The sequence below is a fragment of the Pimephales promelas genome, chromosome 20 (assembly GCF_988280905.1).
Source record: "Pimephales promelas chromosome 20, fPimPro1.hap1.1, whole genome shotgun sequence".
Lineage (NCBI taxonomy): Eukaryota > Metazoa > Chordata > Actinopteri > Cypriniformes > Leuciscidae > Pimephales > Pimephales promelas.
In genome coordinates this window covers 196005-222336 of record NC_142788.1, presented here as the reverse complement: position 1 = coordinate 222336, position 26332 = coordinate 196005, and the positions used below count along the sequence as shown (strand labels likewise).

The window sequence follows — 26332 nt, the reverse complement described above, 5'->3', positions numbered from 1 at the left end:
CAGATAGCAAACTGACATTGAATCAACGTGGAAATATGACATAGAAACAACGTTGATCTGACATAGTTTTGCTCATCGAATTAACGTTGAACCAACGTCAGACGCGTCATTCTTTCAAAACTAACGGAAAATCAACTTGAAATCAACGCGTTGTTTCAACGTTATGAATGCAAACCAATTTTCGATTTCATTTAGCTTTGAAGAATGCCGCGTCTGACGTTGGTTCAACGTTAATTCGATGAGCAAATCAACGTTGTTTCAATGTCATGAGAGACGTCGTTTCCACGTTGATTCAATGTCAGTTTGCTGTCTGGGCTATTTAATGGGTTACAGCTCATTTTTCAGACGCGTTTCAGAAAGATGTTTGCGGAGACAATGATCTGAAAGCGCACCCTGTTTATTTTTTTAATTTTACAAAAACACAAGGTTTTGATATTAATAAGAGCATACACACAAAAAGAAGACCCTCTATAGTTTATAATTGTCAGGGTGTGGGTTTTGTGTCTTGTTCCTTGTTCTTGTCTGTCATGTGATTCCCTGTTTGTCATGTGGTCCTGCCATGTGTCTTGTCATCTGTTAATTGTCAGGTCATTGTTCACAGGTGTTCCTTGTCTTGTAATTAGTCAGTGTATTTAAGCCCTCTTGTTTGCCCTGTGTCTTTGTCTAGTATTGTATGTTTCTTGTCCAGCTTGCCTGTCAGTGTTCCCGGTTCAGTTTCATGCCTTACCATGCCTTTGTTTTGAGTTTTGATTAAGTTATATTAAAGTTTGCTTTTGGGTCCTTACCAGCTTGCCTCCAGCCATTCATTACAACAATCATGTATTGATTTTATTTATATGAACATTAATGATGGAGTGTTTTAAGTCTTTGTTGCAGCTATGTGAAAAAAAAACAATCATAAGGTTGTTATAAGGTTTACAGTTCGATTTGCATTATCATTTCTATAGAGTGTGTGTTTTTTATATATTTGATTTATATCTAATATCTAATGTGCAATTTAATATGCTGATTATAACTTAATATTTAAATACTACCTGAATACTGATTTATAGATCTGTAACTGTACTTGTTTTTGTATATTTTGTGATTTATGTGTATTTTGCTCCACAACTCCACATAAGTACACAATTAGACACTTTCAAAACTGTTTTAAACAAATCACTTTTTATTACAGTTTGTCATTGAAGAGATACAGATATTAGTTATATAAAAATCACACTCTACCTTTATTTAATTATTTCTGCAAGCCATGTACACTGTAAAATTGTATTAGTTAGATTTACTTAGAAAAACATGCAACCCATTTCCCTTAAAAAAACTAAACAAAGTGATATAGGAATAGTCTGTTGTACTAATAAATGGTTAGTTAGTACAGTTCGCTTACGCAAGAGTTCTAGTAACTAAAAAGAACTAGTACTTGATAATTTACTTTAAATAAAATGTAATGGTTACCATTGTTGTGTATGAATGAAACGAACATGCTGAATGAGTCTGTGTGTGACACAAGCAAGACCAATCACAAGATATTGTCTCAAATACAGAAGATCCAATTAAAAGTTTCACAAGGTGTTTAAGTGTTAACGTTTTAAAAGACCATTATTTATAATGACAAGTAAACCAGTTAACAATTTTGTTAGAAGTTTGGTCACCTAATTGTTACCCTTTATCATTTAGTGTAGCATCAGAAAGAAGAGAATTACAATAATATAGATGGATTTCCAAGTGCCCTACCGAAGGGAACACTGATCACCATAATAATGAGTTCAAACTAAAAGTGTTAGTTAGAACAACTGTTAGATTTCAGGCGAAAAACATAGAAAGCCAAGAACTGTAGGGTTCCTTCAAAATTTGCACATCCTTATTCCACTTTCACTTCCCCAGATTCATTTATCAGTTTCTGACAAACTTTCAAGAAATGCAGCAGCTTCATTAAGGTCAGAGATATCCCCTTCCGCAATTGATTCGATTTTACAGCAACCGAGGCTTGCTTTAAGCCTTGTTTTAGGGAAGGTAAGAACCTCATCCTTATTGACGTGAAAGGCAAGAGTAAGATGATCCCACACATAAATCTCAAATGGATCCATGATTTGGGTGTGTGCTGTTTTTCCATGGGTTTCCAGTTGATAGTTGTGGAATTCACAAATGGCTTGTGCTCTCCAGATGATCTGATTTCCCTCATGAGAAACCAGTGGGCTGGGGGTCAGCAGTGGATATCTTCTAAACGTCTCATTAAGCTGTGGGCTGTGAACGAGAATGACATACTCAATCAGCTTCTTGAAAAGTTTGGTCCCGTATACCCTGAGAACCGGCTCTTCGTCCTTACACATATGCTTCTTGTAGGTCTCCATCAGTTCAGTCAGAGGAAATGTGAACGCGAAGTTGCCGTAGCATGAGGTTTCATTTATGAATGCTGGTGAAGTGGTGAATTTACTCAGGAACGGCTGCTGAGCTGCTATTTCTTCATCGGATATGTCTTGGATCGAACTCTTCAGGTAACGCTCCTCGGCTGCTCTTATATCCGCTTCATTGATCCTCAGGCTCCACCATAAAAGTGAATCTTGATCAAGACCCTTGAATCCCTCCGAGTCCCAGATCTCCCGAAGGTTAGTTTTGGTAGTGACATGGGTCAATTCTGTGATGTGAAATTCTACAGGAGTCGGATATTCTGGGATGTTTTTTGAGAGATAGGTGAACATTTTTTCTTGTTTTAAATCATCTCTCAATTTCAGATCTTGAAGGATAATGTGTTTTCCCTCAAGAAATAACTCTTGTTTGTTGCGTTGATTAATGCTTGCGCTGAAGCCAGTCTGAGAAGATAAAGTTAGTTAACAGTGCACTGTTAGACCTTTTTTTTACAGTAAAATAATGGCAACACATTGCCAGTAATTTATGGTTAATTGTAGTTCTTTACTGTAATTTAGAGTTTGTAACTGTAAAAATGCACTAAAACTCGAGTTAACTAATTTCACTTGCAGAAACTGCCTTAAATGGAGGTACTGTCATTTAAATGTATTAACTGAAGTCTATAATGCATTAATAATATGGGCAAAATATTACCGTGAACCTATACCATATGAGATCTCTAAAATCCACTGCATCAGCAACTACACAGTCAATGCCTGTTCAACATGACATCATCACTTTTGCATAAACATATGCAACTTGACTTGAAAGTGGCATGTTATCTATAGACCATTTTGCAAGATGTAAACAACACTGGTCCAGAAACACTTCCTGTTTCAGTTTGTAACTGTTTTCTTTATTTCACATGTAAAGAAAACTTCTTAAAGATGTTGTTTAACTTTTTGATTCAGTTTTACATGTTTCTGTTGGTTGTATTTTATCCCAGCTTTTATGTAGTGTTAAAAAACTGAAACAGGAAGTGCTTCTTTACAATGTTGTTTACATCTTGCAAAATGGTCTATACGCATTTTGAGCAATCCGCGTGTATGGGTTAGGGTTAGGGTTAGGAGAGTTATTGGTAGTGTTCAAGTGATTCCGCGTGTCTGTACACGCCATTAAATGTCCGAGCGAAACGAAGCAAAATGTAGATCTACATTTGGGGAGCAATATTTTTTTCCTAGGATGGTAGGGGAAGACTCATAAACGTTATTAACCCCAGTGACGGGTAGGTTTAGGGACGGGGTTGGAGTAGGTCATATATTTATACGTTTAGTAATGTAAAGTTAAGTCAATGGCATTCATAAACATGCTGAAAAGCGATTATGCGTGTTGATAGCATGCCACAAATGGAAATACGACTTGCCGTGTCATACATACGCCATTTCATGAGATCATTCTGGGCCCGTTAAATAAAGCAACATGCAGCGTATCATCAATGTTTGTAGATCTTCTCCTGGACTGAAGCACAGGCTCTACTCTTCAGCACCATGGTGACCCAAAAAACTACATTTTACAGTTAACTACAGGCAACACTATACCTGTTTTATAACTTACAGTTTATTACTGTTTGAAAATTCGTTTGGTGGGTTGGTATTTGATTTCAACATTTGACATTCTTATTTGTATTTGTCTTATTGTATTGTATTTGGGGTTAAGCTGCATGCGTTGCTTTGACATTGTGGAAAATAGAAACAAAATGCATCAGTCTTTTTACCTGTTATTATCAATCTAAATTAATCAACTGCAAAATATAGGAGATTTTAAGGTTTTTAAGGACATTTCCTCATTTAAACTGTTCGATAATTGAAATGTGTGATGCTATTATTGTAAGTATGCTACCATGTTCTTTATTTGTTATATTATTTTTCTTTAAATAGTAGGGCTGAAATGATATGCGATATGAAACTGAAATCAGGACATGACACTGTGGGATGCTGGGATTCTATGACACAGTGATCTTAGTAGCAGTGTGAGAAAGCAGAATCACAAAACTCCTCTCCCAATTCTCCTACCAAGTTAAATCCATGTTGGGGGGGGGGGGGGGTGATTGCGATTTCACTTTTTTCATGTTAAATAGTGTATAATGTTGCTGTTGGTGCATGAACAGTATCTGCAAAGTTGCAGCGCTGAAAGTTCAGTGTAAGCAGAGATATCGTCTTTTAAAAATCAGGAAGTATATTGCCTACAAAAACGACTCGATTGCCATCTGGAGCACCGGGACTTTTTTCCGGGGGGCCGCTGGCCAATGTGGGCCAGCCCGGTACAAATATCTAGTATCAAAAATATATATAAAACAATGACGGAAATCATAATATTACATTTCTTTTCTACGCAAATGGATGAGGGAATCGATCTCGCGGCCGACAAGGAGTGTGTTTCGTGTGAATGAATGTAACTGTCTCTCCCTGTTCATTTGATGGATCCTGAAACACGCCCCCTTCTGTTCTCCCAAAATGTTGTTAAAGGGTTATAGTTCACCTAAAAATGTCATGGTTGGTTAACCATGATCCATTCATGTGTGTGTGTGTCTGCACTGATTGTCATCACCTGGACTGATTAGCTGATTATTACCTCATGCATTGTTACATCTGTTAGTCGTTAGTTCTGTCTATTTAAGCCTTTCCTGTTGGGTTGTTAACGGTCGGATCATTGTCATTGTTTCCCAGTTCTTTGGCATGTCTTGATTTCTTGTCATTCTGGATATCTGTTTATGTGTTTAATAAATCTACGTTTTTTTTACTTGCACTTGCGTCCTGATCATTACGTGACAAAAAATGAAAATTAAGTCATTAATTACTCACCCCCATGCTGTTCCAACCCCGTAAGACCTTCATTCATCTTCCGAACACAAATGAAGATATTTTTGATTGAATCTGAGAGCTGGATCAGTCCTACATAGACTTCCTAAGGGACTGGCTCTTGACGGCCCATAAAGTCATTAAAAGAAAATGTTTAAATATTCCATGTGCCTACAGCGGCTCAATTATACGTTTATCAAGCGACAAGAATACTTTTTGTGCGAAAAAAAACATAAATAACGACTTTATTCCACTATTTGTGGAATTAGTACTATTTAAATTTGACTGGGAATAAATGACTTTTAAGGCTAAAAAGAAACCATATGCTGTTGGGAGAGTGTTTTTATATCTCCACAGCTGTGTTCAGTGGATTAAATCATTTACTAGATCAACGATCGATCAATGAACAAATTAAACTCACTCATACTGTCACAAATTATAAAAACGTCATTCGAATTTGATTAATAATAAATTTTCTTGTCCCTAATAGTCAATGTAATGCAGGGGAAATTGTAAAATGAACTGCAGCAGTGCTAACGTGCATCATATAATTACAACACTCGAACTATAACGTGAAATGTATGAATTAAACTCACTGTCGACAGTTTCTTTTCCATGCATCATTTTATTATCCATGTATGTGGTTACAGTCTAATCATATAAAACAGTGAAATCGTCCTCAAACTCTCTTTCTTTCTGTCTTGCCTGCACTCGAGACGGTGACGTGAGCTGAGCTCCACTGAAAGTCTTCTTTCCTATTGGTTGTCGCTCGTGAAAACCGCTTCTCATTTGCATAAAGTTGAAAATTCTCAACTTTTGTCGCTTGTCTCTTGTCGCTTGACACGCCCACATTCTGTCGCCAACGGTCACTGTCGCTCGTGTCGCCGGATGTCGCCAGCGCTCCATTGAAATGAATGGGATCTTGTCGCTGCGTGTCGCTGGCGGTGTGAACGGGGCTTTACCCCCACCTACCGTATAAGATGATGATCCATATATAAGGCGCTCCGGATTATAAGGAACACTGTCGTTTTTTGAGAAGATTAAAGGCTTTTAAGTGCACCTTATAGTGCGGAAAATACGGTAATTGAAAAGCGTATGTACAGCGTGCATCTTCCTCTGCTTGTAAACAGAAAGTTTTGCGCTTCCAGCTATATCAGCACATCATCTTATACGGTAGGGGGCGGTAAAACTCCTAAGCGGTGAGCAGCCGGTAACAAGAAGTAGACGAATGAGAACGTCTTCGTCTCAGTTCTCGCGCATGCGCCCATAAGGAAGTAATGGAATAGTCAAATAAAGTCGTTAATTATGTTTTTTTCGCACAAAAAGTAGTCTCGTCGCTTGATAAACGTATAATTGAGCCGCTGTAGGCACATGGAATATTTAAACCTTTTCTTTAATGACTTTATGGGCCGTCAAGAGCCAGTCCCTTAGGCAGTCTATGTAGGACTGATCCAGCCCTCAGATTCAATCAAAAATATCTTTATTTGTGTTCCGAAGACGAACGAAGGTCTTACGGGGTTGGAACAGCATAGGGGTGGGTAATTAATGACTTAATTTTCATTTTTGGGTGAACTAACCCTTTAACTTTACGGGTGGGATGACTATGTTGTGAGGGGGGAGGGGTATTTATTTATTTTTTTTGGTTATAAGGTTTTGGTTTTTTAAGATAAAAAATGAAACTGGAGAACTATTTCACTGTTTGTCAAATTTAACATGCTTCATCCTCCAATAAAAAAAAAATATATAAAAAGAACGTAAACTAATGCCGACTCTGTGTTTAACATTAGTTGCCAGTTTTGTGTAAAACAAACGTGTATAAAGTTTAGCAAATTATCGTTCAGAAATGTTTAGTAAGAGCCGTGTGTGGTGAGGTTCTGCTTGACTCGCTTCATCGCAGCTTACTCGGTCTGATTCTGCCTCACTGATACTGCAGTTCGACACATATTTACATCTGGACCGGAGCTCATGGCATGCCCGTTTCGCGGGCGTTAACCTTCCGGACAACGTGAGCGACAGTTTAGCCAATCACAACACACCGGCCCAAACTAACCAATCTGAGCCCACTGCGTGTTTCTGAGGGAGTGTTTTCATATAATCAGGAAGTGAACCGCTCGTTCGAGGACAGAGGAGAGCGCGGCTGACAATAAAGCTGAAGTTTATGAAAAATAAGACTTTTAAAAAAAGAAAAACCACGAATACAAGTTATATTCCACCCCATAAACACAATCATGCAAAGAAAAAAAGCAGTCAACCCTCCCTTTAAATAGGCCAGTGATGGTGGCAGTTTTTTACCACCGCAGTGGGTGGTAATGGACCAACTACTGGCGGTGGCGCAGTGATTGAGGTTTTTTTTTTCAAAAAAGAATTTATACATTTATATAATAAAAATAAATGAGGCTCAAGCATCCATTTCATAACAGACACACTGTTTATTTGAGCAAGTTCATCAAAAAAAAAAACAACACACTAAACCTTTTAAAGGAGAACTCCGGCGAACAATGAACCTTTGGTCTAATAAAACATCGGTACATAGTCAACCGTTCTCTGAGATTTGTTTTCATGATAATCGATTGTAAAGAGTTTTATCTCTAAAAACTGTTTAGCGTATAATGCTAGTACTGGGGAAATTGACTAAGTAAAAGAAATCGCTAGTTTTTCTGAGCATTAACAGGCAGGCTCAATAGAGAGAAACAGGATGTTAAATTTAGTCTCCTTACCTTCATTTTTCATGTGATGCCATGTAAAGAAAATAGGATCAGCCGATCTTAAACATTCTTAAATTTGTAATCTTTCAAATGTTGTCAGAATTTTTGTGTGTACAAAACTACAAACATAAATGCAACACAAAGGCTCAGAAACACGTACACTCTAAAAAGAGATGTGTTAAAAATTACACATGTTGTGTCAGTTTTCAAACATGCAGTGAGTGTGCTCAGGGACAACACCTGTTGTGTCAAATTGAACACAATAAACGTGTAAGTCATTTTAACACACAAAATGTGTCATTTAAAAAATAAAGCAAAAGGGGCAGATGTAAAAAATATAAAGCATTTAATCAATAGTCGAGTACAGAATGCATGTGTACACAAAGAACAAGACAATGTTTCAAGCTCAATGACTGGACAGACTCACTGTACTGTACATTATTCAGTTATTCACGCTTCAACCCCTGATTGATAATGCTGCTTGTATATAATAAAGTTTATTTACACTGGTGTGTTTGTTTGAGAACATAGCAAACACTGCATACAATTCACAGATGGTGAGTGTTGACACACTCTTATAAAATGTTTCAACACAACCTGAAAAAAGAGATGCTAAAAATGACACATTTTGTGTATATTTTAACACGTTGTGTAGATTTTAACACATGTAGTGTTAGTGTGTGTGATCAGGGACAACACATGTTGTGCAGATTTTAAAGGGCACCTATTATGCCCCTTTTTACAAGATGTAATATTGGTCTCGGGTGTCCCCAGAATGTATTTGTGAAGTTTCAGCTCAAAATACCCCACAGTTAATTTATTATAACCATTTGAAAATGTCGTTTTTGGGGCCTGTTTTAAAAGTGCTGTTTTGGTCTACACAACCTTAAATGCAAATGAGCTGCATATCCCCGCCCTGCCTTTGGATGAGGGCGTCACATGCAGACCTATGGCAGTCAGTAAGCAGAAGGGCTGAGAGAGTGAGAGAGAGAGCCGCTGTTTTGAATGTCATTCAGTCCTACATGTTTGAATCGGAATATATAAATAGTCTCTGATCAGACCCAGATTACGAAGAGACTCCGGCAGAATAAACACAAATGAGAATGGACCAGGACGTCTCGTGTGGTTATTTGATACATTTATGTACTTATAGAGTTGTAATCATGTCCCCTTAGCAATTATGGATGTGCAAAACACACACACATAAACACTAACGTTGGCGCAATTTTTTGAAACTACAAACACATTCTATGATAAAGTTTGCTACGTACAAGCGAAATTACATTTATGCGAGGGACCTGTAGCGTCATGTTTACTTGTCATACGGGTCCTTCTGCGGCAAATGTGAGAAGATGGCTAACTTACAGAACAACAACATATATCCAGTTTTTAATACAATATCTTTATATATATATATATATATATATTTAGAGGTGATCCAAAAAGATGACGTTTATTTTATTTTTTTAAATTCTAATGAGTGAATGTAAAAAGGCTATCACTCGGTCTTGGCTAAAGATCGACCCACCTCGGATTAAGGAATGGAAAGAAAGAGTGGAGGAGATACACTCAATGGAGAAAATGACATACTTTCTACGTATCAAATGTCACATATATAAAAAGTGTCACAGTCTTCGTCTGCACCAGTCTGTCTTTGTCATCTGCACTTCACTTCCCAGGATCCTTTTGTTTCCCCCTTTTTTCTAGTCCTTTGGTTTAGTTCTGTTCTGTTTTCCCGCCTCTCATCTGTTTCCATACCAACCGTCATTAGTGCATTTTCATCACCTGTGTCTTGTAATCATCGTCATCTGTTTCACCTGGTTTTGGTTCATTACTGTCTGTATCTAGTTTGTTCTGTTCAGTCATTCTGTGTCGGTCGATGTTAATGTCTACATGGAGTTTGAGTGTTTGCCTGTCTGTACCTGTTCCTGATTGAATCTGAGTAAACCTTTGTATTGGAGCTTTTGCCTCAGCCTGTTCTTCTGCCGACACCCACAACCGTGACAATAAGCATTGGGGAAAATGGCTTGCATAAAAAGAATCGAAACAATTCTAACACTTTAATTGTAATACTTTATTTAGTTATTATACAATATATAGTGCCCCTTGTTCTTTGTCTTTGTATGTTGTGTTGTAATAAGAAAAACGCTAAATAAAGACTTATATATATATATATATATATATATATATATATATATATTTACGTATATATAAAGTGTGGTTACACACTATACAAACAAGGTTTAAATTATATACACAGACATCCTACGACGACAACAACTTTAGACGCATTTGTTGTTGAATTGGCTGACATCCACTGAAAAGAGTATTTGCTCAAAAATCATAAAATACACTGGAGGTGACGGTGGATCGCAAACAGTAGATGATCCACCCTTGAGGATTAACTTTGAAGCAAGACCTGCTTTCAATTGACCCTCGTTCACAAAACAGTCAGTCAGAAAATGATTCGCTCAGACATAAACTTATTTACGAAGGAACGGCGCCACTTAAATTTCCAAAATACAATACATCCACTGTGTTTTCAGTGGCTCTGATGTCGGAAATAAGTGAAACTACTATGAATGTCATTATTACATCCCATCCCACGACAGAACACTTATGATTCTAGGAGACATTACCGACTGTCGTTGAAACAATGGAGGATGGTGTGTACAGATCACCGAGGGCAGGGTCTAGGCCACAACCACACTGTCAATCAAACCCCTTGCTCACTTTCTACGTCACAAAGAGCTGAATCTAGAACAGTGCATATGATTTCTTAAGATTGTAAAAAAAAACACTGGGTGGATTTTTATCATTCTAGGGTGGTTTTGCTCACACACTGCCAACACACATTTATCTTCAAACACCATGTAAAAGTGAATTTTCCATAATAGGTGCCCTTTAACACATGTCCCAGATAGCTAACTGACATTGAATCAACGTGGAAATATGACATCGAAACAACGTTGATCTGACATTGTTTTGCTCATCGAATTAACGTTGAACCAACGTCAGACGCGTCATTCGTTCAAAACTAACGGAAAATCAACTTGAAATCAACGCGTTGTTTCAACGTTATGAAAGCAAACCAATTTTCGATTTTCATTTAGCTTTGAAGAATGCCGCGTCTGACGTTGGTTCAACGTTAATTCGATGAGCAAAATCAACGTTGTTTCAATGTCATGAGAGACGTCGTTTCCACGTTGATTCAATGTCAGTTTGCTGTCTGGGGTAGTGTGTGTGCTCAGGGACAACACATGTTGTGTGGATTTTAACACATGTAGTGTGTGTGCTCAGGGTAGGGCTGTAGTCAAGACCACCTTTGTCGAGTCCAAGTCAAGACCGAGTCCAAAGAGGTTCGAGTCCGAGTCAAGACCGAGTCCAGGACGGGGGAAAAAAAAGTCTTCAGGGTCTGAATTTCGTTTTTCCCAAACAAAATTGTTACATTTTTCTTGCCTAAATGTTTGTGCTCATTGCATTTTTTTTACAATGGGGTAATGTTGTTAAGAATTTACACAACACAAGGCTTGATTTAAATTGTTCAATTAAATTGAAAAAAGTTACACAAATAAATACAATAAAGATACAAATAAAGAGAAACTTTTTTGAATGGTTTATAGTATTCATAGACAGAAACTGAATAAAGTAATCAAATGGAAAATAACACTAGATAGTATTTTAGTCCTGAATAAATTAAACACATAGGCTATTAATCCTGATTCCTTTAACTAAGACCTCTCTTTTGTTGCTTTGACGACAAAATTAATAACCGACACATATGATTACTGTCACTTTAAGAGCTAGTGCATGGATTCTCTCTTCTGCTTATTAAAGACAAAACCGACTATGTTTAGACCATTATACACACGAAGACCGAAATTGACTCAGTTTTGAGTGTTAAAGCAATATAGCTAATCCGTGAAAAATAACTTTTGTTACTGGCCAGCTGTTCTTCATAGTCATCCCAGAGTGCGCACGAGGACTGATAGTTTAAAATTGCTTGAATGTTAAACAGGTAAGACTTAAAAAGACGTGAAAATGGTAAGCTTTATTCACGATGCACTACTGGCCCGAATGCAAGTGAATATCCCGTCATGTCCCGACTCCTGAACGCGAGTGTGTAGTATCGCAGCAGCGCTTGATGCGGCTTCCACAACACGAGAGAACAGAAGACGCGGCACCGTTGAACGCTCGCGCTGTTTGTGAAATTGCGTCTGGCAGATAGTTATTAAAAGAATGATTTGATTTTATAATATGTTCGGATTACGATTGTGGGACTAAATGGGAGACGGTGAGACCTGCAGGAATTATTAGAATTGTGCACAACACCCAGTAACTATAGTAACAGCATGAGAAGACGCGCTCCGTTGTAGTGAGCACTTGGTCGGTTAATTTCATTTTCTAGGTTAACGTTACCCAGATAGGCTAGTAATTAACACACATACAAAAATGTTGGACTCGGTCGAGACCAAAAGCCATATTTGGCAAGACCAGTGGCCGAGACCGAGACAAGTCCGAGTCCGAATACCAGCGAGTCCGAGACAAGTCCAAGACCATAGAAAAACGGTCTCGAGTCCGGACTCGAGTCCAAGACCGGACTCGAGTACTACAGCCCTGGCTCAGAGACAACACATGTTGTGTAGATTTTAACTCATGTAGTGTGTTTGCTCAGGGACAACACATGTGTCAAATTTTAATCACAACCTGTTTCGTTACTCAACACATCTCTGTGTTTATAAGGACTACACATTTGTGTTACCTTTAACACAGCTAATGTGTTATCCCTCTTAAACAAAGTGTGTTGAAACCTTTTACACAATAATGTGTTATAGTTACACAACTTTTGTCAGATATGTGCCACATGTGACTGTAGTTGGTGTGTCTTTGCCCTGTGTTTTCACAACAGTGTTTGGATGAACACTGAAACGTATTGTTAACTTGTGCCTATGTAGTCCAGTGATGTTTAATAACGAGTTTGTTTGTACATTTTGATGTTTTAGACATCATGAATATACATAGACAAGCTCTTATTAAGAATTAAAGGTATTGTAGGTAGGATTGTTATAAAAACTTTTTTTCCATTTGTTTAAACTTTCTGTATATATCAATGCATAATTAAAATGTAAGTACTCTGAAAAAGAAAGTATAAAAATCAAGTGTCTGTAGACCTCTCACGACTGTTTTAAAGACAGCTCATTATTTCCATTCACTCCACCCCCTCCCTTCTGGGCTCCTTCTAAAGCCTGGGCCTGGGCACCATAATAGGTGCCCTTTAATGTTTTCCCTCTTCATAAAAGTATTATTATTATTTAGTATTAATGACAGTATTTTTTATATTTGTTTAGGGTCTTTGGACTGGTGGTGTGCTTCATCATGTGATTAACAAGCATACAATGGGCATTGGGACAATGTCAATATGGCAGTGTCGAAGCTTGCCACAGTAAGGATTGGATGAAACCGGGCTCTGTTGCACATGAGGCCTTGTCCAGATATTGAATTGATAAGTATATTAGATTCAGGTAATTATGTACTTGTGTATCATTTTGCAATAAGTTTGTCTATTATGAACTTTATCTTGTTCACAGTCATTTATTTAAATTTATTGTTAAAGGTCAATAGATAATCTATGTTTGTATTTTATATGTACCAACAGGACTGATCTAGATGCTGATCTAAAGTCATTTCAAAATCACATTTTGATGTACGCCAGCAAGAGATTTGACTGTCTATGAGGCCACTGTCAAAAGCTTGGGGACATAGAAAAGGCTTAACTTTAGTCAGCATTCATAAATGCAAAAAACACAATCTGACAACCGGATTGACTTGCTTATCCAGTTTCAAGGAATTATCTAATGAAACACCAAGATTTTTTACGCAGGTATTAATGGGCAAAGAGAGTGTATATGCTTCAGGGGGTGGTTAAAATTACTTTTAGAAGCACCAAAGTGTATAAGTTGGGTTTTATTTTCATTTAATTAGGAAGTTTGCAGACATCCACTTCTTTATTTGGAGGTCCTTTCCTGTGCGCGCGGGTCACGTGGAGCGCAGCCACAGCGTTTTTGCATGGCCCGTCCCGAAGCGTGCATGGTTGGTCGCTTGCGCCGTGGCTCCTTTGTTCCGTGGGGAGTCACGTGGCGTTCGTTGGCATTCGGCGCGAGTGTTTGAGAGGTTTAAAGCCTTTGAGGTGACGTTACCCAAGAAATAGTTCAGCAAAGTCCACTTCCTTTCCTGGGAGACGAACTTGGTAGTCCACTTGAGGAAAAGACGAAACTTTTAGACGAACAAAAGAAAAGAACTATGGTCGGATCAGATCCCCGTGAGGGTTACATGCTTCTGACACGTTGGGTTTCCAGGAAGAGACTTGGGCGGAGCCGCGCTCCTTCCTTTATCCCCTTGGAGAAATCCATCCCCTTTCTGTTGGCTGGAGCCAATCAGGGGAGTGGACGTTGCACACGGGAACTCTCGGTTTATTGTCCTTTGTTCCTCAGCGTGCGCTCCTCGTAAAACAGTTTGATCTTCATTGTCGGCAAAATATTAAAAATACACTTTACTTTACATCTCTATGCATATTCGAGTGTTTCATTCAATAAGCATTCAAGAGATATCAAGGAACATTATGTTACATTAAAGGAATATACACTTATGTTTAAAATGCATGAAGAAGGTATTTCTAATTTCTATTTACACTGTGACCAAACAAAGTTATTTCACTGTGACATGGAGGAGAACACACATGCATAAAACCCTTGAATACCTTTGTTAAAAGTCTTTAAAACAACAGAAATGTATTTCTCTTTGTTCAGAGACATTCGTTCGGCCACACATTCCACTGGTGTCATAAAAGTCTTGTAACTCGATGCCACTGGGGTAAGTGAGTGAATGTGTGCGTGTGTGTACGTTTCGGGGGAGGGTTGAGTCGCCTGGCAAAGTCCTTACATTTTGTATGTACTGGCAGGTAGGGCTGGGTAATAAATATAGATTTCTCGATATTAATCGATTCTCATTTTTACGAACCGATATCGATTCTTAAATCTCAAGAATCGATTAGTCATCCTGTTTCATTTGAATGAATGGATCATTGTATCGCGGCTGCGCGCATCAAAAAAATCGCAATAATCTTTGTGGTTTGTTACTATTGATATGAAACAAAGTCTCAATTTTCAAATTACATCCATTTTCTTTAGAAATTCAAAAACATAAATAGCGTTTTGGCGCTGTGGCGTGAGATCGCTCTGGCGCAGCTCAAGAGAAGCAGCAGCGCTGATCCCAGATAGCAAACTGACATTGAATCAACGTGGAAATATGACATCGAAACAACGTTGATCTGACATTGTTTTGCTCATCGAATTAACGTTGAACCAATGCAAACACCAAAACTTTGTTGGATGCCATCTATTCTTACAATTTTATCAACGATTTCTTGATGGACGAAGATCTCCACGTTCCACTTTTCCCAAGCACGATTTTGGATCCTAAAATCCTTGGTGCCCTCCAATTTGTCTACGACTTTGACAGCCTGGTCTTACAAATCAAAGAGCTCTCTGGATTAAGAATTCCCATCAATTACCTTTGTGTTGGGAAACTTTTGATGCCGAACCTCCAACACCATTGGAGCATCATTAAGAAACACGTGAAACTTGAGGCATACACTGGGGCTGGGTTGTCCGCTCTCAAAAAAACGTACGGCACTGTCCTGGCCTTCGTGGACGGAGGGCATTACTTAAATCTCAGAGTTGTGTCCGCCCATTACACCCACCCTGGTGTGATTTTCAACACGGAGATTGCCGCCCGTGCAAATGCAGTTGTTGTAATCAACACGGTGTTCAACGTTTTCACCGAAAAGGTAAAAAATCTGCCGCCGGAGGAAAAACAACGAGACACAATAATGAAAAACAACACGTTCAACCTGGGGCGGATGTACATTTTGAAGGAGGACCAAGCGTTTGTGTTGAACCTTTTCATGGAGGCGATAAAGGAAGTCGATACCAGTCCTGAGCAATCACTTGTCCTCACATTGTTCAAATTTGGCCAGAAATCCAGAGATCCTATCAACCTGGCCGAGATGATTGACTTGGGAGCAATCGAAAGCGTGTCTTTGCACGCAGCCTGCACCATCCGTCCGGCTCACCCCAAAATGGAATTGCTGTGGTCCAGACATGGACTGCAACAGGTCGTGGGATACAGGGGGACATTGTTCACTACCTATGGGATGGCTGAGGCCGCAAACTTCCAATCCAACCTGGATCAGCATCCGCTCACCATCGATAATAACCTCAGAGTGGTCTTCAATGGCATTGTTCCATACTCAGAGTTGAACTTTGTTCAGCTTTATTCAACGACACCGCACGGTTATGCAGCGAGGATCCCCAAACATCCTGTAAGCAGGATCATAACCACTTGTGGACTCCACAATCCCAAACACACTCAATCCCTGCTCAAACAGGCCAAAGACTACATCGACTCCATGCGTGACCTTTCGGGCAAGACTAATTGCCGAGTTTATGCACGTATGGAGGGAGTGTTTTTGCTAAGGGACCACTTTCCCGAGACTCTAGAGGCACGTCATTTTTACAACGAACGGAACATCTGCAACCTCATTGAAGACCAGCCGATGTTCCTGATCTTCCTTGACAATCACAACAAATTGGGACTGAGACATGTAATCCACCCGGTGACAGACTGGCTGACTCAGACCCTCTACAACCTCTTGCAAGAGTGCAAAGGCCAGGGAGGTTACGCACACAGTTGGACTGCCTTCCAATATGAGCTCGCTCTGGAAGAGCTTTTCTTCGGCAAACCAAATTGCAAAACTTCGGTGCAATTCTCAGTCAGTTTGGGAACTAACAGTACCAACCCAAATAGCGTGACTCGAAGAAGGGGCTTCCTGGGACTGGCTCCAGCTGGAAGTGTGAGTGTGGGGGAAGACTCACCCCCACTCACCACTTGGTTCAACAACCAATTGCAAATAATGAGAGTCATGAGGATTTTCCCATAACTGATTCCCTGAAGGCCCCACCAGTTATCGTTGGTGAAGCGCTTGTACAAATTCTTCTCATGGACCTGCATGAAAGAAACTCCCAAATTGCAACAAATTCACTGAAAGACAAGACCCCACCTTTGTTTGGAAAGCTGATTGGCTGCAGGACCATCAATGACTTAAGCCGAGACTTGGTGGAGCGGGACGCTTTTAAGTACCCGCACACCTTCAAAAGGGCGATCCAGCTTGTGGAGGCAGCGGGTCAGGATGTAAAGACGTGCCTGGAGTTGGCACTAAAAGCGTTCAAATTCTTCCCTGCTGTTGTGTACTGGGATGAGAACAGAAATGCAAAAGCAAAGTGGAACAAAAAGGATTATATTGAGCTCTACGGAGAAACTGAGATCCCTTCCACAGAAGCCCAGGCAGCGACACTCATGGGGGACATATGTGCGGGCATGGAGAGAGCAAATCTAACATACGCCAAAAACCTCCAAATATACAAGGACAGTGGCATGCCTTGGCTCCATCCATGCCTCCAAAGACTCCCAAAAACTATGAGTAAGGAGAAAAAAGTTGCAGTACTAACCTTTCTGTCTTCGGTCGCACTGATCCAAAACGGGGATTTTGTACTTTTTTCGTCACTTGGGACCCTCATGGGCCAGCTGCCGATGAGTCAGAGGGAGATGCAGCAGGCGCACCTGCTATCTCAATTGATTCTTATCCACTCACCTCGTGTTAACAGGCTGCACGAATCTGTCCCGTATAAGGTCCCCAAAACCCAGGTGAATCCAAGCAAGCGTCCGACAAAGGAGCAAAACCCACCCCGAAAAGAAGAAGAACCAGAAGACACAGAAACGCAAGCCGAGGAAGAGGAAGACCAACTAGTTGAAAGGGTGGAGACAGGAACAATCCCAGCACACATCCTTGGGAGGTGGTCACCTGAAGAGGTGGAACTTGTAAGGGCTCACCCTGAATTGTCTCTGGCTGAGGCATACAAAACGTACATAAATACGTGTAAAGAAATGGGCCGCCCAGTGCGAACATTCCAAGCTTTTAAAAAGAAACACCAAAGAGTACTATAGGTAAAATTGTTTATTTCAACTTAATTTCATATAATTAAATTTAAAAAAAGCAAAAAGCACTATATTGTTTTACTTATTCACAACTTTCCTTATTATTCAGAATCATGGACCTCTGGTAAACTGGATGAAAAAGGAGATTCGATTTCCTGTGACGTCGTCATCCAGATGGGGTCATGTGCAACGTTAAACCAATTTTTGGCTTCAACAATTATTGATAGAGCACTTTACATTGTTGGGTTTTTTCCCCATTGTTATTAGGCACTGTAGATTGTTGGGATTTTTGTCCCCATTGTTATTGTGTATAATAAATCCATGCACTTTAGATTGTTGGGATTTTTTCCCCATAGTTATTTTTCTAATAAAGTTAGGCACTTTATATTTTGGGGATTTTTTTCCATCTTTGGGATTTTGTAAAATCAAGTTATCCACTGTTGATTGTTGGGATTTTCCCCATTGTTATTTTTTTAAACTAAAGTTGTGCACTTTATATTGTTGCCACTTTTTCCCCATTGTGCTTTTTTACATAAATGTTGAATAATTGTTTGTCATTTTGTTCAATACAGTTAATATTACTTGATATTTTTTGAAAATTGCTTAACATATATATATTTTCAAGAACCAGCACTTAATATTCTTAGTTTTTTTAAAAAGTCCTTTCTGTTCAATAAACGATGTTACTTGATTGTACATCTTGTGTGAAGTCAAATTATTTTCAATAAACACAAAAAACTTTTTTATGTTGTTTATTTACTTTATTTTTTATTTTTTTTTTATTAAGTTTTTATTTTTTTTATGTTGTTTTTTTTACTTATTTTTTTAATTTTTAGTTTTTTACTTATTTTTTTATGTTATGTTTTGTTTTATTTTTTATTTCAGTTTTTTTATTTTTGTTTTTTATTTTATTTTAATTTTTTTGTTTTGTCTTTTTTTATTTATTTTTTGTTTTTATTATTATTATACTTTTTTATTTTATTTTTTTTATTTTTGTTTTTAATTTTTCTCTTTTTTGTTTTGTTCTTTTCTTTTAATTTTATTTTGTATTTTTAATTATTTATTTTTTGTTTTTTTAATTTTTTTAATTTAGTTTTTATTTTTTTGTTTTTTTATTATTATTAATGTTTTTTTATTTTTTATTTTTGTTTTGTTTTTTAATTTTTTTTAAATTTTGTTTAATTTTTATTTTTGTTGTTTTTTATTATTTTTATTTTGTTTTGTTTTTTAATTATTTTTTTGTTTTGTATTTAGGTTATGTTTTTTGTATTTTTGTTTTGTTTTTTGTTTATGTTTTATCTTTTTTTCTTTATTTTATTTTTTATTTTTGTTTTGTTTTAATTATTATTATATATTATTTTAAAATTTTTTATTTTTGTTTTTATTTTTTCTCTTTTTTTGTTTTGTTCTTTTCTTTTTATTTTTTATTTTTAATTATTTATTTTTTGTTTATTTATTTAAAAAAAATTATTTTGTTTTTATTTTTTCATTTTTTTATTATTATTTATGTTTTTTTTTTCATTTTTTATTTATTTTATTTTTTATTTTGTTATATTTTTATTTTTGTTGTTTGTTTGTTTTATTATTATTTTTATTTTGTATTTTTGTGTTTTTGTTTTGTTTTTTGTTTTTTATTATTTTTATTTTGTTTAGATTTTGTATTGTTTTTTTATTTTGTATTTTTGTTTTTTTTTATAAATTTTATTTATTGTTTTTTATTTTGTTGTATTTTTTTATTATTTTTATTTTGTTTTTACTTGGTATTTTTTTTTATGTTTTTTTTTTTTTTTAGAAAAATCTTACATTTCTGTGCAAACTGCCCGTCGATAAAATAATTGTTGTCTGTGGTTGTATGGCTATGGGCTGTGGCAATAATAATAATATTAAAAAAGAAGCAGCTCGCAACATATGGGAAAAAAGAACTATGAACTGAACTAGTTCATGTAGAAAGTGAAGGGCGAAGACTTCATCATTTTAAATGTATTTGCATGTATATGTCACAGTCTGCGTCTGCACCATCCTGTCTGCGTCTCCTGCACTACACTTCCCATGATCCTCTCGTCTGCACACCTGAACTCACTCCCTCATCAGCCTCCCGTTCAGCGTCCTGTTTCATCTGTTTCACCTGTTTTCACCCCAGTATGTCTGATTCCTCTGTGTATTTAGTTCCCTCAGTTTCATTCTGTCTTTGTCGGTCGTTGTCTATTGATGTTTAGTGTGAACCCGTGTGGTGCCCGTGTTCCTGTCTGCCTGCCTGCCTGCCTGTTTATATATATATATTAAAAACCCTTGTTCTCCCCGATACTCCGGTCTCCTCGTTCCTCTGCCAGAGCCACACCGTGACAGTATAATTCCAGACGTAGCCTTGTGTTTTATTTTTTTCAAATGCCAGCGCTGGCTTTATTGCCACTAGGCTACTAGTTATGCTATTTTGTGTCTACGACAAACGCGTACAAACATTATGGACCTGAATTTTGTATAAGTACTAATGTTATAAATGCATTTTTCATGTATATGTTTTATGACGTTATTTTCGATTTGATCAAGAATGTAAACTAATGCCAACGCTGTTTGAGTATAAAATTAGTAGCCAGTCAGTTGCTATTGTTGCCAGTCAGATGCTATTGTGTTAAACAAACGCGTATAAAGTTAAAAAATGTAGCAAATTATCATTCAGAAACATTTAGTAAGAGTGTGTGGTGAGGTTCTGCTTAAATCTCTTCATCGCGGCTTTCTCGGTCTGATTCTGCCTTAAACTGATACTGCAGTTCGACACCATTATTTACATGATAGGACCGGAGCGCAGGCCCGTTTCGCCCGTAAAGGTAATGGGCGTGAATCTTCCGGACAACTTGAGCGACAGTTTAGCCAATCACAACACACCGGCCCAAACTAACCAATCTGAGCCCACTGCCTGTTTCTGAGGGAGTGTTTTCAAATAATCAGGAAGTGAACCGCTCGTTCAAATGACAGAGGAGAGCGCGGCTGACAATAAAGCTGAAATTTATGAAAAATAAGACTTTTTAAAAAAAGAAAAACGATGAATACAAGTTATATTGCACCCCATAAACACAATCATGCAAAGAAAAAAAAAAGCAGTACCCCCCCCCCCCCCCCCCCTTTAAATAGCTAAAGTAAGTCGGAAGTGGAAGTGCATCTGTCAATTCATTGGATGTTCAAAATATTATCTTTATTTATAAAAAATACACATTGGTTGGCCTATTCATGAGCATACATCAGCAATCACACATGTTTAGGTAATAGGGCATTATTAATATGCCATGTGGTGGTATGTGCTAGAAATGGGTAAACCACTATCAGTGAGTCTGCAAAAGAAACTGTATTCATAGCAGCGAAAAGAGCGCTCCGCTTACCGAACTACATGAATTCTCTACTAGTTAACTGGAGATGTTTAATTTATTTATTCATTGTGTAAAACTTTCCCCCTCAACTTTCATAGCATAAATAATTTGGAAACTGCTAAAATAAAGCATACAAAAAATCAGCTAAAATTATCTATAGGCTATATGATTATAATAAGAGCATGTGTATGCTTGTCATTGATTTATTTATATTAGGTTATTACAGCATTAAAGAGCACAGACCTACGCAAAGGAGGTGCATGTGAAACGCCCTGTAAGAAATACTTTCCTTTTCAGGAAAAGTATCGAAAAAGTGTCGAAATCGCAATTCTTGACTGTTGTATCGGTATTGAAACAATAGTTTTGGTATCGTGGCAACACTAGTCATGCGATATATATATATCGCCCAGCCCTACTGCCAACCATAGATTATATAAATAAATATATATAAATAAAGTGAGTCTGGTTAGTAATAAGTGAAGCTGGTAATGCTGCTTGTTAAGTAGTTGTTAAATTATTTAAGTTGTTCACTTCTTTCCTTCAGTGATTATACTTATTATCATCATGTGTCTTCAATAATGGTCAATTCACCTTTGGCTTAGCCCCGCCCCCCTTAGTTACTGTTGCTACATCCGTCAATCTTCATCTGGGCTCTGCATGGCTTATGCTGTAACAGCTCTTCCTGCTGAAATGTTATCAAACTTTTATAAAGCAGCAAATAAAGTGTCCGAAAGAAGGCTGCAATATGCGTTCGAAGGCTATATTCAAGACATACAAACGCAAGAAACAACAAGGAATCCAAAATAGAGGCAAAAGCATAACGTTAACGTTGCTGGTCACAATCAAAAAATAATCACCGTATTTCCTACTAATGGAGACGGAGGCTGGGACTAACAATATCAGGGAGCAACACTGTTCATGCAGAGCTGGGTAGGTCTCTATTCACTTCTATAATCGTTATTACAAAGCAAACGGACTACACGAGTACTGTATAACATTCTATTTATTAGCAGCGTGTGCTAGCGTATCAACAACCGGTGTGAGAACCGAAATCATAACCTAAAACATTATAAAACGGTCTAACTAATATAACTTCACACTCACAGTAAGGTTAGAAGTAAAAAAGGATGTGCTTGTTGATCTTTGAGGGGTTTAGCTGACTGAGGACGTCCACACAGTTTAATCCAAACACGACACTTGTCACTGTCAGGATTTGACTTCTGTTTTGGGAAGGGAAAAAACGGACACCCCCCTCCAACCTCTCTGGGAAACGCGTATCTGTGTTGCAAATGCCCGATGCAAATGCAAATGCAAATGACCAAAAATATGAGACGCCTGTGTTGAAAGTCAATGGAGCGCTGTGAAAAAGTGTCCGACCTCTGTGGGAGCTCGTTCTTGGCTGGGCTGTGATTGGTCAATCTACATTCTAGGGCGTGGCTTAGCCAAACTTAATTATCTCAGTAACTTCAACACTGCGTGGTGTGGACACATATGCACACTGAGCAGCTTTGGGCCCTGTTTACAAGAGAACATTTATCGATAATATCACCGTTGCGTTTAGCCTGGTTTAACCAGACGCTAGTACATTTCATTTGCACATAGAGTCTGGAACCGCTCCATTGAGAAACGTTTCCTTCCTTGTAGGCGGGTTCACTATTAAAGTTTAAATCTATTGGATCTGCCCAAAGTCACTCACGATCTGCCATAGCCAATCGCTAACGGGGTGTCGTGAGTGACGTATGTCACGCGCCGAAACGGCTGGAAACAACAAGTCCGAATGATCAGAGGATTATATTTACAATAGGATTTCAGTCAACGAGAGCTGCAGGTTTTGTTAATCTAGGAACAATTATTAATTCGAAATGTATATTTGACACGAAGGACAGTGATATATTATTTCAACAGTGGAAGCTGTGTCTAATCATTACAAATACGCCGCTGTGGTCGTTTCTGATCTGCCGCAAATGCTGTAATGTTAGCTGCTACAGGGAATGATCAGTCTGTCTCTATCTGCAGATGTGTAATAAACTACAATTTTTCATATTACGTCTTATTGTTTCGTAATTACCTTAATTATGGTCTTCAAAGTATGTGTTTTGTCCATTTTTATGTGGCATTTAGGGTTTTTTTTTTTTATTAAAACAAATTAACCATTGCCATCTAAACCTGAAAATCAAATATCTTCAAAGTATGGTTTACATTCACATTTTTATTTATGACAATTATTTTTAAAAAATCACAACCAATTTGTATGATTTCCAACATGTAAAACTGACACACCAGCCTCCTGCACGAGTGCACAAAGGGGCTCAAAATGTTCTATTCATCAGAAGAATCAGTAAATATACAGTTGGGAATATGAGCGACTGACACATGACTCCTGAGCGGATCTTCAACAATAGTTTAGCAGCCAGGACTCGGGGCTTCCGAACACCGCCAACACCAGGCTAAACCGTCCGTCGGTCATCGTGCACGAACTGCCCAGCACAAACTTACAAACTTTCTGCCTCCTTCACTTGGTCCTCAGTTGTGCAACAAGAGGTGAGACGATAACAATCCGGCTTTAAATTCTGTATATTCGGCAGTTCCTTTTCCAACAACAGACCGAATAGCTTTTCTCACGTCTTTCTCCGCTGCCATTACTGAACTCAAACTGACGCACTACATCAACGTCATCTTTCTCAGCCACTCCCTCTATTCGCTGATTGGACCTACAAAAAATGTATTTCTGGAAACCTAAGGATATGGAGCGGTCCCAGACGCAGTACTGAAGGAAAATGAAATTGGGCGGAAGTGCGTAGGAGGGCGCAGCCAGGCTACGTTGCGTTCCCATCTAAAGGGTAAAAACGCAAAAGTCTGCTAGATAGTTAAGGTTGTACGCAGGGGCGCGGACGTGGTGTTGTTGTGTGGCAGTGCTCCACATTGCCACCTAGCTGCCTGGAGTGCATACTACATTGCATTTAACACACTTTTGCGTCACCATATGCACACGGATTTCCCACCCATAACGCTTGTCTAAACGCAGAATAAAAAGTGATATTGCAACGCCACTTTTGAATTTTTTCTTCAGATCGTTTCTGTGTAAACAGTGTTCGAATTACGGGGGAGCTAAGGGGACCTGGGCTCCCCTGAAAGCCTACTTTGAGACATTTAGGGGGAGCTCTAAAACACTGTCGATTTTTTGTGTCACATATATTTTGATTTTCTGTACATTAAGGTTCCTGAAATAAATGATGATATTAAAAATGTGTCAGTGTTTATTCGCTCAATTCAATTTCCGAACATCTGTCTCCACTAATAAATGCAGCAAAGGTTCAGCGAAGTCTGTAGCGGGCGAGCGGGGAGGGGACGAGCGGTGAACAAGTGAGTCAAGTTCAAATGACAACTGTGATTTCAGTAAAATTTCAATCTTGGCGTGAGGAGACCGCATATAAGCGGGCCGTGCTGACATTAGTGTGTGAGAGAGAGACTGGGAGCTCGTGCACGTATCCTGAGAGAAAGTGACTTCTGAAAGCTGTATCCAGCGGAAAGAGTGGGTCTATAAACTGTATCCAGTGAAGCTGTGTTCACCGGGAAGAGGATTACTACGTCTGTATCCAGAAAGCTGTGTCCAGTGGAAAGAGTAGCCTATTAATTATCATCTATTTCTGTTGCCTTTTTGATATTTTTAGTTAATGTTCCATGTTTAGTTAGAGTTCCAGCATTCGCCGACCCTGTGTCTCCTTCGATCCATCACCCACACACAACGAACCTGTTTTGCATCACACTATTGTTTTAAATGCGAACATGCACCCAAAGCATTAAAGTCAGTCAGGGAGGATCGGAAAAATCCCCCGAAAGCCACTTTGTAATTCGAACCCTGTGTGTAAACATTGCTTTAATTTATCACGGGGGATTTTGCTGTTTGTAGTTAGCACTTAAATATATAATTAGACTAACATTAACACCTTAAAATAAAGTGTAACCTAAAACTTTAAGCATTACACTAACAATAACAGTTTAAGAAATTAATATCACTGTGCTGTAAATTATAATAGCTAAGTTAATAATAATAGTTAAAAGCCAATGCATACAATTATTTAAAAATGTTACGTTTTACAGTTGGTTCTCACTATGATATTGTGATCGTATCTGTCTTAATTGTGATGTTAGTTTCTAAGAATTGTTTACTTACTGTGGTTGCCATTTTTATGAGGTTTATGCTGGAGCAGTACGATATCGCTCTGGCTGCCTCCTGAAGACGGAGATCATCTGCTGGTTTGAAAGTCTCTTGGTGTCTCTACTGCCACGTCTATGAAAGCTTTTCTTTAGAAATGAAACTCTTCATGATAGTATCGGGTTTGTCCAGTATGGGTGGTGACTCATTGTTTTTATGGTCTGTTGCACTGTTCAGATGAGGAAAGTCCAGCTTCAGAAAGTAAAAGTCATCCTCAGTATTTTGTTCCAATCACCTGGATTTACTAATGATCAGTTTTTCAGACAGGAGATCGAACTACACAGCAAAATCATCCACTGAGTGTGTGAATTATATAAACTCTCAGCAGAGTGTTAAATGAACACTGAAACAGTGTTAAAATGAATGAGTTAATAAAGTGAATAATTGAAGACAACTAGTGACAAATTCAGATCTAACAATTGTGGAACAATGATTTTATTAAATTAAAATACAATCAACAGCATCAGATCACCTTTTCTATTTGTTAAAGGATTAGTTCACTTTTGGAAAAACTTTTGCTGGTAATTAACTCACCCCCATGTCATCCAAGATGTCCATGTCTTTCTTTCCTCAGTCGAAAAGAAATGAAGGTTTTTGATGAAAACATTCCAGGATTTTCTCCATATAATGGACTTCAATGGGAACCAGACGGTCCAAGGTCCAAAAGACAGTTAATAACAGTTTCAGTGCAGCTTCAAATGTCTTTAAACGACACCAGACGATGAATAAGGGTCTTATCATGCGAAACCATCGCTTATTTCAAAACTTATTCCAAAAATGTAACTTTTCTAAGGA

At 38.0% G+C, this 26332-nt stretch overlaps 2 protein-coding genes across 2 annotated transcripts in view; both read right to left on the bottom strand.

The window, feature by feature from the left end:
- Nucleotides 1-25595, bottom strand: part of LOC120486291 (deoxynucleoside triphosphate triphosphohydrolase SAMHD1-like) — a 48778-nt gene extending 23183 nt beyond the window's left edge. The window contains exon 1 of the mRNA XM_039682223.2: nucleotides 25496-25595. The gene's annotated coding sequence lies outside the window, so the exon portion shown is untranslated. The remainder of the gene's footprint in view (nucleotides 1-25495) is intronic.
- On the bottom strand, nucleotides 1549-25580 carry LOC148970507 (uncharacterized). Its single transcript, XM_089124265.1, has 2 exons — nucleotides 25496-25580; nucleotides 1549-2807 (listed from the first exon to the last, which is right to left on the bottom strand). Exons 1-2 carry the CDS (start codon nucleotides 25505-25507, stop codon nucleotides 1884-1886), a joined length of 936 nt encoding a protein of 311 aa, XP_088980391.1. The 5' UTR covers nucleotides 25508-25580; the 3' UTR covers nucleotides 1549-1883.
- Nucleotides 25596-26332: the final 737 nt, after the last annotated feature.